Raw genomic sequence first — 15873 nt, 5'->3', positions numbered from 1 at the left:
AAAGAGTGTGATTGAAGGACAGGAAAATAAGACAAATGTAAGAGTGTAGTAAGTAGGGCTGATTGAATAGGTTTCAGGGAGTATATATGAATTTCACAGTTTTGATCGTCAAACTTTTATGGTATTTTGACTAATTGTTACAGACAGAATCTGATTATCTGGAGAATACTCAGCTACTGCATTAATTCTGTTGAATCTGTGTTATTGAGTCTATTTTTCTTTCTTTTTCTGTTCAACATTCTTAATAGTATTTTGAAAGATACCTTTAAAGCTCCATCTTTCAGTACGTCAAGCGTGACTAAAGAGATTAAGCTACTTGTACAGCAAATGGGTTATTTTCCGGAAACAGAGATTCTCTTATGCTCTTGTTCTTTTAGGGATAACTTAAAGGAAGGGACATGGGGAGCTAATGGAGTGGTGGAGGAATATCAGTTGAGCTTGAAGCTTAGAACAGTAATTCCCAGCCAGGGAATCACCTTGGGTTCTCAGCACCTTGGCTTCTGTGAGATCCTTTTAAGAGTGTGGTAGTTTGCAATGCAGAATTTGCAGTTAGGTATGCCAACACCTATGTCATTAGCTAGATAAACTCAGAGAGCGCATCCACACATGCGAGCATGTGTGCTTGCAGCAACTCAAATGAAGTGGTGCAAACTTGAGCTGGGACTTTTTGCCTCAGCACATGTGCCCAGACATGCACTTTGTTGTGGAACAAATTGTGCCACTTGGGGCAAAATAACCCTTCCTGGCTCCTCACAGATCTGCAGCTAGGGGGAGCTAGAGCCTGGGGCCAGCACCTGTGCTGGCTCCAGCAGTATAAAAACTTGCCCTGGCCAGCAGCTCAGGGCTACTTGTCCTTAGGACCTTCTGAGGCCCAGTCACTTGGTATCTGGGGACATTAGCCCCCTGCTGAAGCAGCATCCCAAATTCACTTTTTAAAATACCCCAAAATCCACATTCTTCCACAATTATAACAAAAGTGTGTGTGGGGGGGGGGGAGATTGATCAGATGGGCAGTGTTTTACTGCTATGTTTACAATGTTTAAGTAATTTGGAAGCCTACCAGTGTCTCTAACATCATAATAAAACAAATCCTAAATATCTATGTGTTTTAATGTTTGCTTTTGGTTTCCTTACACATGATGGGTGTTTGATACGGAGATGTGGGGTTTGCAGGAGGGGGTGGGAATGGGGGGTGGGGGATGTGAGTCAGTGTGTGGGTAGGTGTGGGGGCTGCTTAGTAGGGGTGGGTCCCCTGCATGAACGCTGCATGCCTCCCGGTGGCTGGGGGAGGGGTACAGTAGGGCTGGCGGCAGCGGGAGCATGTTGGTGGTGGTAAGCGGGGAGCTCCTGCAGACGTCACTGGCTCTGGTGGCAGGGGGAGGGGTGGTGAGTGCTGACCTGGGGGTCAAGGACTACCCACAGATGCTGCCAGCAGGGACAGCGGTGGCCAGTGGCAATCGCTGACTGCCCACAGATGCCACCGGTGGCACCCCCTTTTCTGAGGGGGTGCACCACCACGCTCGTGGACTACCCTGCCTGCAGGGTCCCAGCCTCCTCCCCCGCTGGTCTCCAGCCGCCTGCTCATTCCTCCGGAGGCTGGAGATGAGCAGAACACAAGCAGGAGGCTAGAGAGAATAGGAGAATGAGCAGGAGGCTCATTCCCCGTGCTCCCTGTTTGTTCCCCCAGCTCCCCACTTGCTCTCCTAGCCCCCCTACACTTGCTGGCAGTAGCAGAGAAGGAGCAGGAGGCTGGAGAGAGCAGAGGAATGTTTCCAGCACATGTCCAAGGGCTTGTCTCCAGCCTCCTGCTGGTTTCCAGCCCCCTGCTCGTTCTCCTGCTTGTCTCCAACCTTGGGAGGCTGGAGAGAGCATGGAAATACCTCCAGCATGTCTCCAGCCCCCTGCTCATTCCCCTAAAAATGAGCTGGAGACATTCCTCTGCTCTCTGCAGCCTCCTGCTCCTTCTCTGCTACTGCCAATGAGTGGGGGGGCGGGGGGCTGGGAGAGCAAACAGGGAGCTGGGGGAAGGAACAGGGGGCAGGGGGAAGGAACGGGGAGTTGGGGAAAGGAACGGGATGGGCGGGAGTTTTAAAAAGTAGCCTTATGATGATTCTTCATTTCAACCTTCGTTATAGAGAGGTTTTTACATATCAATTTCTAGCTGTTGCAAGATCTACCAGTTTTCCTTATTCAGCATTTTATATTTTCTTAAAGAAGATTGATTAATAGATGATTATGTCGTTTCAAGAACATAAAAAGAACTAGCAGTTGGATAAGATTAAAAAATATACATACTAAAGGAAATGTCTTCTATTGAATAGGAAATGGTCTAGACCAGGGGTATGCGGGGGTACTTGGGAAGCCTCCAGGGGGTACATGGTAGCGAAGTGTGTGTGTGTGGGGTGGGGGTGGGGCACTTCCAGGTTTATCACCGGCACTTTCAGGCTTGCCACCAGCACTTCTGGTTTTGCTGTCAGGGACTTCCTTCCCACCCCCCTCCACCCCCTTGTTCGTCGATCGGCTGGGGGACTCCCTGCTTCTGGACTAGCTGCCGGAAGTACGCCAACCAAAAAAGGTTGAAAATCCCTGGTCTAGACTAGGGGTGGTCAGCCTGTAGTCACAGTTGACATGGACAGCTGCTGTGTTGCATGCAGCAGGTCAGGGAGGGAGCACCACAGCAGATGGGGCAGGGAGCAGAAAAAGTAGCAGATTGAGCAGAGAGCACAGGGAAGGAAGCAGAAAGTAGAACAGCAGATCAGGTACGGAGCACATGCCTAGGAGCAGAAAGCAGAGCAGCAGATTGGACAGAGGAAGGGGATTGTAGTGGCACTCAGAGAGGGTACAGGGCTAATTTATGGCACACCTGCCAAAGAGATTGGTTTCCACTGGTATAGACCATAAAACCAAAACACCTGGCCGGGGTCATTTGACCCCAGTACTCTTTCCTGCCACAGCAGGGGGTTGGACTTGATGATCTGCTCAGGTCTCTTCTGACCCTACAAACTATGAAACTATAATGATTCTGTCTTAAGGATTGCAGGGAAGACAATTAACATTCTTGATCCATACTTGTTTTTAATCACGAGATCAAGCAATCAAAATCTGTATCACCCAGTCTTTCCTGATAGATCTAGAAAGAGATGAACTAAACTAGGGAACAATTTTTGATTTTATGTAAAACTGATACAGAAAGTTATCAAGACCCCCAGTATGTGGCTCTTCAAAAACAATTTACTCAGAAAAGACTTGGATTATATTCAGGCTACCTGTAGTTTACAGAGAAATAAGAAAGCTTGGTGGATCTGAACATAATACTCCTTTTGGTATGCCTGTATTGAAATGGCTTAAAACAAAGCAAAAGAACCCTGAAGCACTGCATGTCAGTTAATCAAATCAAATTCAAGAATTTCCTGTACATATTGAATGTTTTTGCTAAAGATGATCTTACCAGAATAACAGAAAAATGGGACATTTGTTATACCATAGTAACCCTGTGTCCTTACCTGCACAAAATAATAGTTTGGTAAGTATTGCTGTTGCATAACAATGCATTTTATACTGTTAATTTTATCATTTATCTGTCTTGGAAACTATTCCAATTGATTCCTCTGGTCTGAATTTGAGATTTAAAAATGTAATGAAGGACATTGTCTCTCAGATACTTTCTTGTGAAATAACTGCGTCAGTTATTCTGGCCAATGATAGCGGTACTAGAAATGAATCGTTATTTAAATACCATATATTCTTATATACAATGTGCCCCCAAGTAAGATATGCACCTTATTTTTGAAAGACAGAATGAAGGAAAAAAAGATCTTTCTTTGAAAATACTGGTAAGTAGTAGGGGTGTGCAAAGCAGGCCCTGTTTGATTTGGATTTGGATCCAGCTGAAATCAGGGATAGTGATTTGATTTGTTGATTCAGATCACTGTCCCAGATTCAATTTGGCCAAATCTGAAGATTCGATGCTGATTCAGAGAATCAGGGATTTGGACGTAGGCACAGCTTTAAAAGTTTTTCTACATACCTTGAGGTACCAGCGTGGCTCATGATTGCTGTGATGTTGGGGTGCATGGAGCATCATGTAAGAGTGAGGGGTGGCCCTCCACATGCTCGGTAGCAAACCTGGAAGGTGTGCTGGGGAGCCCCCCGGCTCAGTGGTCAGCCGCAGGGGGACCCTGGGTGCCCGCCCCCCCCGCTCCGCCGACCCAGGAAGCACCAGTCGCTGAGCTGGTGGGGGGGAGCCCAGCACGCTCCCCGAGGGACCCAGAAGTGGACCATAAGTGCTTCTGGTCCACTTCTGGGTCTGCTGCCGAGCGTGCTTGGGAGCCCCCTGCGCTTCTGTGGGACACTCCATGCGCCCCAGCATCACAGCACTCACGAGCCCCTGCTACCTTGAGGTATGTAGGAAAAACATTTAAAGCTGTGTCTATGTCCAAATCTCCGAATCTTTCTGAATCTCTCCGAACTGATTCAGGTGGTTCGGATTCGATTCAGAGAGATTAAAGGGTCCTCTGATTCGATTTGGATTCAGAGATTTGGCCACCGAATTGGGCCGATTCTCCGCCTAATCGAATCAGGGACTGAAGCTTCACACAGCCCTAGTAAGTAGCAGTAAATGAGAAGCAGCTTCTGCAACAGGAGCCTCTGCTGGGGAGAAAGGGAAAGTGTCTGCAGCTAGGGAGCCCTGTGCTCATTATGCTGCTTCCTTTGCAACATGGGCAGCATTACTTCTGCTACCCCTCTCCTCCTTCTCCCCTCCCCCCAGAGGCTGAACTACTATTACCTATTTCCTTGCCTATCATTTTGGCTCCTGAGTTTTAGAAAAAAAGACACATGCCGTATGCAAGAAAATAACCCAATATAACCCAACATTTATTAAGTAACTTGTCTTGATACTGAGTTATTTTTAGTAGCTTTTCTAGCTCCTAAGCACTAAAATTACTTTGCCTTGTGAAACTTTATACTCTTGTAGTCTTCTTAACTTTCTTACTTTTGCTAGCTTAAGTCAATTTAGTAAGCATGAAACAGAAGTTAGTACATCTGGGATGATCTAGTTGGGGATAGTCCTGTTGTAAGTTGGGGGTTGGAATAGATGAGTTCCTGAGGTCCCTTCTAACCCTAATTTTCTATGATCCTATGCTTCTACATTTTTTTTTTTAAATATGCACCTCAAGCAATGAATTGTTGACTGAAACATTTTAAGTTAGGAGAAACCTCTCTGACTGAAATCTATTTTAACTCATTTCGTTTTGAAGAGATTTATATATTTATACCTGTAGGAAGCTTTAATGAGTTTATTTTCTTTTTTCTTGTGCTTTAGGAGCTTGTTCGAAAAGGGATACCCCATCATTTCAGAGCAATAGTATGGCAGCTTTTATGCAGTGCTCAAAGCATGCCAATAAAGGATCAATATTCAGAGCTTTTGAAAATGACCTCTCCTTGTGAAAAACTAATAAGAAGGGACATTGCTAGGACATATCCTGAACATGATTTTTTTAAAGAAAAAGACAGCTTTGGTCAGGAAGTTTTATTTAATGTAATGAAGGTAAGTCTGTAGTTTGCAGCTCTTTTTGGAAATAAGATATTGTAACACAGAGGCTTGAAACATAACTTACGTCTTTGTATTTTTAAACTTGCATCTAGTCTTTGGCAATATAATCTTTAAAGCTGTAACTTAATACAGTATTAAAATGTTTTTTGCCAGTTAGCACAACTTTTATGATGGCTTGAAATATTTGTATTCCTTTTAACCAGAGGAATACTTCATTTATCAGTGGTACCAAAAACTTAGTTGCCTCATTAGATTAAAACAAAACCAAATGCTAAATGCTGAAAGTATAATGGAATGTACTATATGCAATAGATCAAAAATGCTGTGATAGTTGACTAAAATGTGCACTAGAAATCAAAACTGACGTTAAATTTTCAAACCATTCTGTTGATCTTATGTATTGAAAGTCAGAGTGAAGAAAACATCTACAGGCTGACTTAAGATTACTATACAAGATGAATTTGGGATAAAATGTTTCCTAAAATTAGAATTTCCCTGCATTTTGTGATTAATATCACTATTTTGGGACTTAAATTAGGAAAGTAGATTCTAGACTGCAGTTTCTGGAAGTCCTTTGTCAGCAGAAACACTGAGCAGCTGTCAAATCTGAATAACAGAGTTAAATTTGACAACTCTAAGTAAAATCTAAAGAGCCAAGAAAAAGCACATGTATACAGACTATCCATGTCTTATTTTATAGTATTAACCCCTTCAGGAAGTCGTTACTAATATCTGTCTTGCAGGTTTCTCTGTGGACCAGGTTGTTGGGTGCAAAGGAGAAAAAAAATGGTGTTATCCAGTCTGTATTCCAAATTTGTCTTTGTACTCTCTTCCTAGAGTTGATAAACTCTTGTTGAGGAATGCACACTTCTTTAAAAGGGGGTTAGAGAGAAACCCTTGAAATGCTTCCACTGTCCTGGTTTGCAGAGCAAGGAACTGTGTTCAGTCCCCTGCAGGTCACTGGCTGGCCAGCCTTTACTTCTGTGAGATATTAATATTCAGAGATGGATTGGATCTACTGAGAGTCAGATTATTTTGTTGAAATGTCTAGCAGGTGGAAGTCAGCTATGTTGGAGAGCAAATAGCTCAGGCCCATCTGGTTGTTCTTGTATAGTACTTTCAACAAGGAAACAGCCTGGCAGTTTTGAAACTAGTTCTTAAACTGGCTGATATTCTTGTAGTGAAGTTGAACTGGCTTCTTGCAACTGTTTATGTGACAGGATCTTTGACATTTTGACTAACCCAGTTAAGGGGTACAAATAAAAACTAATTGAAGGCACACCTTTGAGTGGTGGTTTCAGTAGCTTTAGAAATATGGTAGATCTGGGGCTGTGCTTTAGGACTTGCTCTTACATTAAAGTTTAAAAACTTGCTTGCATTTACAAAACAGCTACTAGGGATAAAAGTGTAAGTGGGTTATTAATTGTTGCTGTTCAAAATCTTTAAAGCTCTTTATCTTCTAGGCTTATTCATTAGTGGATCGTGAGGTTGGATACTGTCAAGGAAGTGCTTTTATAGTTGGGCTGCTGCTTATGCAGGTAAACGGAGCATTATATTAAATATTTGACATTAAAGGTTCTACATATGCCAGTATAGTGTTCTTAAGTGATTAATTTTCCTTTTGCATCACTTACTACAGTGGACTGTCTAGATACTTTATTGGGCAAAGGTTTTTAAAGATGCTGTACAAAATTGAAATGATCTACTTCTAGTTTTAATTTACTTGCATGTTACCTTGCTTTTGTCTTTACTAAGGAACATCTCATTAGAAGGAGTGACCTTTCTTGCTGGAGAGGAGAAATTTACTTCTTAGTTTTTCTCAGAACTTGGGGGAGACCTTATCGTCGCAAATTACTTCAGCATAGTGTTACCTCAGCTATGTATTAATTATGTATTTCAGCCTTATTGGGCTTACCTGCCCTCTGACTATGAAGCTTTGCTTGAATTAACTTGCCAAACTTAAACTCTCACCCATATTTCACTCTAAAGACTGCTTTAGCACTCTACATTAGGTTTGTGTTGGCAAAAGGCCAGAGACCAACACTTATAATAGCAAAATGAACCTGAAATGATCCAGTGTCTTCTGGGGTGTACCACAGGAAGTGATTAAGGACCTTGAAAATTTTTAAAAAATTATTTGTATTGTGCCTTTTTGTTTCTAATGTAGATGCCAGAAGAGGAAGCCTTCTGTGTGTTTGTTAAATTAATGCAAGATTATAGACTTCGAGAACTCTTCAAACCAAGTATGGCTGAGCTGGGCCTTTGCATGTACCAATTTGAATGCATGATACAGGTACATGCAAAATTGGTTAAGTGTATAGTATCTGATGTACTTGGCTATTTGTAGGCAGATTTCAGTTTCATACACATACAAAATATTTTTTGCAGATATTTGACAAAGCCTTTGTGTATAAGCAGTGGTTAAACAGATGAAAACTGAAGGGAGAGTTTTATGTTAATCAAGGAGGAAGATGATCAGTGCTCTACTTTTAGGAGGGATCTGGGTGGCAGTAACAATCTGCCTTTTTAAAAATAATTTATTAAAAGTTAAGAGCACAGAAATAGCCAGGCCAGACTAGCCTACTTCCTCATGCCATTTCTCTCCCAATGGCTAATACCAGTGATTTCAGAGGAAGGTGCAAAATATTCCATAACAGATGCCAAAAATTTGCTTTCTAACTTCAGGGAGACAGTGATTGACATTTGTATTGTAATGTAAGGATTTGCATCCTGTACTTTCATCATCTCCAGTGTAAATGTAGATCAGGGTGGGCAATTATTTTGGATGGAGGGCCACTTGATAAGTTTTGGTGATCTGTTGAGGGCCGCAAGGGTAGCCTTGCCCCTTGACAGGTGCTCCGCCCCCTGGTCACCATCTTGGGACCAGAAGTCCCACTAGTCTTTGCCAGCCAGTAGTCCCTCCCCTTGCCCCCAGAAGTACTTCTTTTGGGAAGGGGGTTTGCCATCTTGGAACTGGAAAAAAACCCAAATTATACTAAAAATCAAAGCATTGACAATAACATATTTTAATTTTATTTAAAATATATTTTTGTCCTGATTTGTGTGTGATTCTGTGGTGTATATAGAGGTGATTGCATAAAAGCTCAAAATGAAGTCTTGAAGGATATGGGATTTGTGGGGGGCTGTGTGCGTGTGTGCATGTATGTATGTAGGGTGTGGGGGTATGTGTACATGTGGGTGGGTTGGTATGTGGGGTTGAGGGGTGTTTGTGGGGATGTGTGTGTGGGTATGGGGTTTGTGGTGTGTGGAGGGGTGGGGTGTGCATGGGGGGTGTGCGTAGCCGTGAACGGGACTCCCCTTAAGGTGCGGGGTATGCGTGGAGAGGAGTGTGGGGTTTATGCGGGGAAGGGTGTGGGTAGGTGTGGTGTTTGTGGGGGGTGTGATTGTGTGGGGGAGGGTGTGGTTGTGAAGTTTGCAGGGGAGGGTTTGTGGGTATGGTGGGCTGCACGTGGGGGCCCCCCCCCCCCCCCCCGAGCTGGTCAGCACCCACCCCACAACAGCATGGAGCCTGTGTACCCTGCGGTATGTCCCTGCCACCGTCAGCAGTGTGCAGCCCCAGCCCCACCTTCATGCCTGCTCCGGACTCGTCCCTGCCAGAGCAGATCAGCCAGAACCCACACACACAGCCCTGACCTGACCTGCCCCGTGCCTGCTCTGCATTGCCCACCCATGGTGCATTCTGCTGTCTCCTGAGCACAAAGTAGCACTGGGGCAGCGCTGCAGCTGGATTGCCTTTCTAAGCAGCCCACGTGACAGCAGCTCCTTCTGGCTGCCACTGCCTCGGGCTCCAGCCCTGCAGTGCTGCACAGCTGTGACAGGCTCACCTGCCCAGGCTCAGCAGCGGCGGTGCGGGACAGAAGCTGTGTCTCAGTGCGGGAGAAAAGCAGCTCCTCCCCCTCACTGCTGCGCAGCATTTCCTGCTGTAGCCATCTGGAGCCCATGCTGTGCTGCCCTGCGTCTATTCTGTCATCACCGCCACCTCCGGGCTACCTAGCGGTGGCAGTGCAAAGAAACTGGAGGGCAGCACAGCACAGACTCCAGGAGGTTGCAACAGGAATGGCCAGCAGTTGGAGTGGGAGGAGGAGGGACCACTTTTCCCCCATGATGAGCAACAGCTTCTGTCCCATGCTGTTGCTGCTGAGCGTGGGCAGGCACGGAGCACATGGGGTCAGGGCTGTGCAGTGCAGGTCCCCACCAGTACTGTGGGGCTGTGGCCAGTGGTGGCAGCAGCTGGAAGGAGCCGTTGCCACCTGGACTGCCTAGAAAGGCAGTCCAGCTGTGGACCTGCCCCAGCCCCACTGCATGCCCAGGGGGTGGCAGGACATACCATGGGCAGGCAGGGCTTGGGCCAGGTGGGACCAAAGGACTTGCTGCAGGCTGGACAAAGACCCACCACAGGCCAGATCCACCCATGGGTCATATTTTGCCTACCCCTGATGTAGATGTTACCCATAAAAACTTTTATTTCCTGTTATCCTCTTGGTCTTGTTTTCTTTATTGAATATCAGTGGGGGGGTTTTCCACCATCAAGACCATCAAGAAGACTTTGTTGGTCTGTCTGTTTATTTATTATATTCTCCTTTCTAGGAGCAGCTACCAGAGCTTTATGTGCACTTTCAGTCCCAGAGTTTCCATACTTCAATGTATGCTTCATCATGGTTTTTAACAATCTTTCTCACAACTTTTCCACTACCAATTGCAACAAGAATATTTGATATTTTTATGTCTGAGGTAAGTAAATGTCTACGGTTGACTTGCTACTACAGCTGTTGCTGCCAAGTTCTGTCATTTGGGTGGCGGTATACATTCTGTTTCGCTAGATGAGTTTCAAACATGCTTGTATATAATTTAATAAATGTAAAATTGAATTGTTACGAAAACAATACATATTTAATGAAGAAAAGCAGTTGTATCTTTGGTGACTGTGTAGCACAAAGTGGCATATGGATGTTTGATAAAAAGCAATGAAACACTTCATTCTGGTGCACGCTCTGGATGAAATGGGCAATACTTACCATTTCACAACTGAAACACCAGACTTTTAGTAAAACAAGGTCATTCAATAGGCAGAAATGCTCCTTTCAAGTAAAAGTTAAAGCACATTGAAGAGAATAAAGCACAGACAGAGGCTACAGTTACTAAGTGAACCTGTATGTGTCCTGAGAAATGAATACAAGGAAGTATTCTTTGAGGCTGTCAGTCTGGTGCCTGTCACAAATTCAGAATTAAAACTTTGAGCTCTGTAGGTTTTGGTTTATTGCAGATTTTTCCCATTAGATGCCATTCCTTCCAAATTATGTTAGGTGCCAAGGCATATGGCCCATCAGGTTATGGCTAAGAATATTTAAAAAAACAGTAAATGGGAGTCAGATATTTCCTTATAGCTACCCAAGGCTGTCTTAACCGTTACCTGCTTAGCTACTGAAATTTCAAAAATGTTAAAATACAATTAAAATGCATTTCAGGAAGCACAAGTATCCTGTTTTATGTAAGAAATATTTTTGCATAAGACTTTGATAAAGTCTGCCCAGATAAACCCTCTTAAATGAAAGAGGTCAACCTTTGCACAATTAAAATTACCTCTTCTGAACTAGCAGTGACAACTCCTTGGTGTAGTTCAGCCTCATTATATAAATAGGATGATGTGAAGGAAACACCAGTTTTTAATGCAAAGATGTTCACTAGTGTTGTTAGTACTGTCCAGTATGTGCAGGGCTAACTCACTGTTGCAGTATGTAAGCTAGTTATTGCATTGTATTATTGACAATCCCTTAAATAATGGATGAAATTTATTTTTTAAACAACTTTTATTTTCAGGGTTTAGAGATAGTATTTCGAGTAGGTTTAGCAGTTCTTCAGATGAACCAAGCAGAATTATTGCAACTTGACATGGAAGGGATGTTACAGGTAAACTAAATTTACAATAATACTGTTAAACATTCATTCATTTGCAAACAATGATATATGTATTTGTCAGTGCTAGTTACTTGTAATCTTGTGCTTTGATTTGCTTTTAGCACTTTCAAAAGGTCATTCCACATCAGTTTGACAGTGGTCCAGACAAATTAATCCAAGCATCTTACCAAGTCAAATACAATGCAAAGAAGATGAAAAAGTAGGTATTGTATTTTGGTAAAAACAATATTTACTGTCAAAAGTGACTAATGTTTTATGAATTCTTAAAGATACTTGCCCATTATTTCAGTTTGAAGTTTTCTGTTTTAAACTTCCTTGTATGTATTGGTATCTAATTCACTTCAAGTGAATATAATGTATTGTTTTACAGGGACAGTGATTCTTTTGAGGTAGTAATTACTATGTTTGCTGATCATTGTAACTAAAAGTATTATATCCCATGAATAAAAATAATTCAAAACACTGCAGAAAAAAACTAAAATAATCACAATTATATTAATGATCAAAAGCACTTTTGTAAACTTGAGAATATGAACAGGAATGTGAAAGAACCTGGTTAGGAGAAAAATTAAACTAATTAGAAGATGGGTTAAATCCTTTGATTAAATGATTGGGGTTTTGAGAACTGGTGAAAATATTCATACAGTAATAAAGATAGTATGTTGACCAAGAGAAATATGGTTTATAATCCAAACAGACAAAACTTTGTAATACTAGCTGATGGTTGTAAAGATAATTTTGGCTTGCTGTTTAAAAGCCCATGATGTCTGTCACAGCTACAGGGTTAGCTGTACCACTTTCTCCCTTTGGATTTCATTTGTGTGCACCCCCTCAAGTGTTTGGTCTCCTGCCTTTTTATTTCAGAGAGGAATTCTACATTTCTTCCACTCTGTCTACAGTAGTCTGAGCCCATGCTGTTTTTATCCAGCACATTTGACTCTGTCTAGATACTTGCAGTTCTTCTTTGGAAGTCCATGGTGGTTTGCTTAAGTTCTGAGCATTGTTTATTTTAACAGTAGGAGTGAAGTTTTTAGAGAGGATTTTGAAATGGTCTATAAATATATCTTGCTTACAATTCTTCTATCTCCTGCTGGTAATTTTGGAAGTCTCAGTGTCCTCAGACACCTTGCAAGGTGTCAAGGGCCTCAGTCCGTTTCTCCTGTTGGTTATGGGTATTCTTAACACAAGATGAGTCTTTTCCAGTGTTTCTGCTACCTTCTAATGACAGTTTTCTTTCAGGTTAGAAAAGGAATACACTACAATAAAAACTAAGGAAATGGAAGAACAAGTTGAAATTAAAGTAAGTCTGAAGCATCAACATAAGTGTCTCTCTGAAGAGGAGATGGTTTTTAGGTTAAGGGGTAGTAGTTTAATGTGTGTCAGTAATGGTTTGTATAGTAACCATAAGTAGATTTCATGAGCTGCTAGAATTACTTTTTGTACTTGGACTGGTTTTGAACGAGAACCTTGTAAAGGAAATATCTTAGAGCAAGGGTGCTCAGCCTTTGGCCATGAGGTGTCATCCAGCCTGCTTCTCTTTCCAACAGGAGCCTTGTTGGAAGCAGCTGGAGGGGCATAGGACCACAGAGATGAAGATTTTTTTTAATAAAAAAGTTAGAGGCAGGGGAGTTGTGGCAGTGTTAATTGTCATTCCCCTGCTGTGTTAATTGTCATAGCCCAGCATCCCAGTGTGACCCTGTGTGCTACATTGGGTGTGTGAAACTGGGTGGCATGGGACCGGGTCTCTATGTGCAGGGCTTGCATTGGATCTGGCCCCTGGACCGGCCGCATGGTGCTCATCCAGCTTGCATGCTACAGGTTGGCCACTCCAATTCTAGAGTTCTGATGATATTATATATTATAGAAAATCATAAACAGGGAAAGTATAGTGCTTAATGTTGTGAAACCATTTTTTTCTGATGATTTAATGGATAGCTGTCCATAATTGATGAATCAGGGATTCATAATGGGTGTGGCTATAGAACTGCTGTGGAAGGCTTTTGGTAATTGTAAATTTAATAATGGGGAAGAAGCTCAATCCTTCAATTAAAAATGATAACAAACTTGAGCCATGCAGCACCTGGCCTTGAGACCTTGCTTTCCTTATGCATTGTGGCATAAGATCAAAGATAAAAAATATCTTCGCCAAGGCTTGTTATTTAGATACATTTATACTGAAATTTCTGGAATTTAACTCAAGTAAAAATAACTGAAGGGGAAGTTGTACTTTGAAAAGTCTATGCAAATGTTTTCCTTTACTGACTGACTACTCTCTTTGTATAATTTATCTGGTTCTATTAATGACAAATAAGGTTTTGCCACCTTCTGCTCTCTTTAACCTTATGGGCTCTTCAGCATAAAGTTTGAGCTGGACTCTGTTCCTTGTGTCATATTTTTCAAGCAGTTACCCAGGCAATGAAACTCAAGGTGATACAAGTGGCAGTGAGCAAAGTCTGTCAAGCAAGACACTGACTACTGATGGTAGTAATGTCTGCTTGACAGGCTTGATAGTGTGTTTAGAAAAACCCCTGAAAGCTCCATCTTATGTTTGCATGTAAATGAAGTGTGTTTTAATAGGAAAATCATTGACCTGCTAAGTATGGGATACTTCTGTTATAGTGCACTGGTCAGGTAGGCTTGCACATGAACCTTGCTGTATCACAATTTTGCAATTCAGCAGAAGGTAATCAAGAACATGATCAAGAACACATGCCCCCTTCTCTGTTTCAGGGGTTTGGATAAATACTTGCTTGGATGAAAAGATCCCTAATTTGGAGATTAGTATTTAAATTATTGCTTCCTCTTAATTTCCATAATATGCACCGCACAGACTCAGGTGAGTGAAGTACTGACTGCTTCTATTCCTAACCTCTTCAGGCAGGTGGAATAGTTTTACAGGCTAAGACTGAACCGAGGGTACATGACCAATGCTGAACTTGAAGGCTAGGTACAGAGGTTCAAAAAGCCTGAGGTGGATTTGCACTAAGTTTCATGGCTTTTTCTAAGTGTCCTAAATTAGTTCAGGAGCAAACAGAACTCGCGTTTGCTCTGGGGGTTGGGGAGGCATGCAGGCGGCCTGCACTGGCTGACAGGCTGGGGGCGCTCTCCCATGCCTCCCAGCAGGCTGCCAGAGAATTCTGAGCCTGGCTGAGCAGCTGGCCACCCCTGATTGGCCAGCACAGTCTCTCTTCCCAGCTCTGGCTCACCCCCTGCCTCCCCCACCCCATCCATCTGTCAGGAACAGAGCCCCCTGCCACCCAGGCCTCACTGAGCTTGGTGACTTAGGTCTTGGTGGGGCTGGGCCAGGTCCCCTCCCTGCCCCCCCATTCCCAGTGTGGTGGACAGGCATGTGGCTCTGAGTTATGGCTCCTGCATGCAGCTGTCAAGAAAGTCAGGCAAGAGGGTGTGAGGTAACAGAGCTCCTTTCCACATGGCCCCAGCCCCAAGCCATCATAGCGAGTGGGTCCTACGTGGCAGGGGGCTCTGTTCCCTGTTGCCCGTCCCACCCCTGGTTCCTGGCTCAGGGAACAGCTGTAGCCAGGAGTCACAGCTCAGAGCTGCACAGCTATCAGGTGTGTTGGGTGGGTAGGGGGTGTAGAGCCCCCTGCCATGTGGGGTCCCCTCCAGTTGTGTTGGCTTAGAGCTGGGGCTTTGTTTCCCCCCTGCCCCATCTGACCCTCCTGACAGCTGTAGCCAGGAGTCACAGCTCAGAGTCATGCATCTGTCTGCTGCACTGGGAACTGAGGGTGGAAGGAGGGGGTGAGGGGAAAGTGGAGACCCTGCTGCACAGACCCAGCCTGGCCTCTCTAGGGGGAGGGGCCTGTGGTAGGGCGCTTCGCTCAACCTTCCCCACTCCCAGTTCCCAGCGCTGTAGATAGGCACATGGCTATGAACTGCAGCTCCTGCTTGCAGCTGTCAGGAGGGGTGGGGGTGGATGGAACCCCCCCCCAACTGTACTGGCTCGGGGCTGGGGCCTCATGGTAGGGGGCTCTGTTCCCACACTCTCTTCATCCTCTCCTCAGCCCCAGCCAGCCAGCTATGAAGGCAGGAGAGAGAGGCTTTTGTGGCTCCTTTCTGTAACAGTATATGGGCAGGGCTGGCCCAATGCTCATCCAGAGCAGGTAAGCACCAGGCGAGGCTAGAATGCCATCTGGAAGGGGTGCCTGGGATGCTGGAGGACAGTGACTAAGGTGATTTGTTACAGGATCTGGAACAGAAGTTTGATATATCACTCTAACTTAAACCGATTAAGTCTAATACTACATCATAGATTCATAGATGTTAAGGTTGGAAGGGACCTCAATAGATCATTGAGTCTGACCCCCTGCATAGGCAGGAAACAGTGCTGGGTCTAGATGACCCCAGCTAGATGGTTATCTAAC

The 15873-nt window shown here is 43.9% G+C and overlaps 1 protein-coding gene across 14 annotated transcripts in view; it reads left to right on the top strand.

Moving 5' to 3' along the window:
• Window positions 1-15873, top strand: part of EVI5 (ecotropic viral integration site 5) — a 161732-nt gene that overhangs the window by 54726 nt on the left and 91133 nt on the right. For 11 of the 14 annotated variants that reach the window (XM_006021827.2, XM_006021826.3, XM_006021832.2 and 8 more), the window contains 7 exons: window positions 5324-5548; window positions 7018-7092; window positions 7722-7847; window positions 10163-10306; window positions 11393-11482; window positions 11593-11690; window positions 12731-12791. In XM_006021827.2, coding sequence (XP_006021889.1) covers window positions 5324-5548; window positions 7018-7092; window positions 7722-7847; window positions 10163-10306; window positions 11393-11482; window positions 11593-11690; window positions 12731-12791 — 819 coding nt within the window. The remainder of the gene's footprint in view (window positions 1-5323; window positions 5549-7017; window positions 7093-7721; window positions 7848-10162; window positions 10307-11392; window positions 11483-11592; window positions 11691-12730; window positions 12792-15873) is intronic. The other 3 variants (XM_025201863.1, XM_025201868.1, XM_025201870.1) reach the window with 3 other exon arrangements.

Source organism: Alligator sinensis, unplaced genomic scaffold, assembly GCF_000455745.1.
Source record: "Alligator sinensis unplaced genomic scaffold, ASM45574v1 scaffold199_1, whole genome shotgun sequence".
Taxonomy (NCBI): Eukaryota; Metazoa; Chordata; order Crocodylia; family Alligatoridae; genus Alligator; species Alligator sinensis.
The sequence above is the reverse complement of the archived record's forward strand: the minus strand, read 5'-3'. Positions and strand labels throughout refer to the sequence as shown.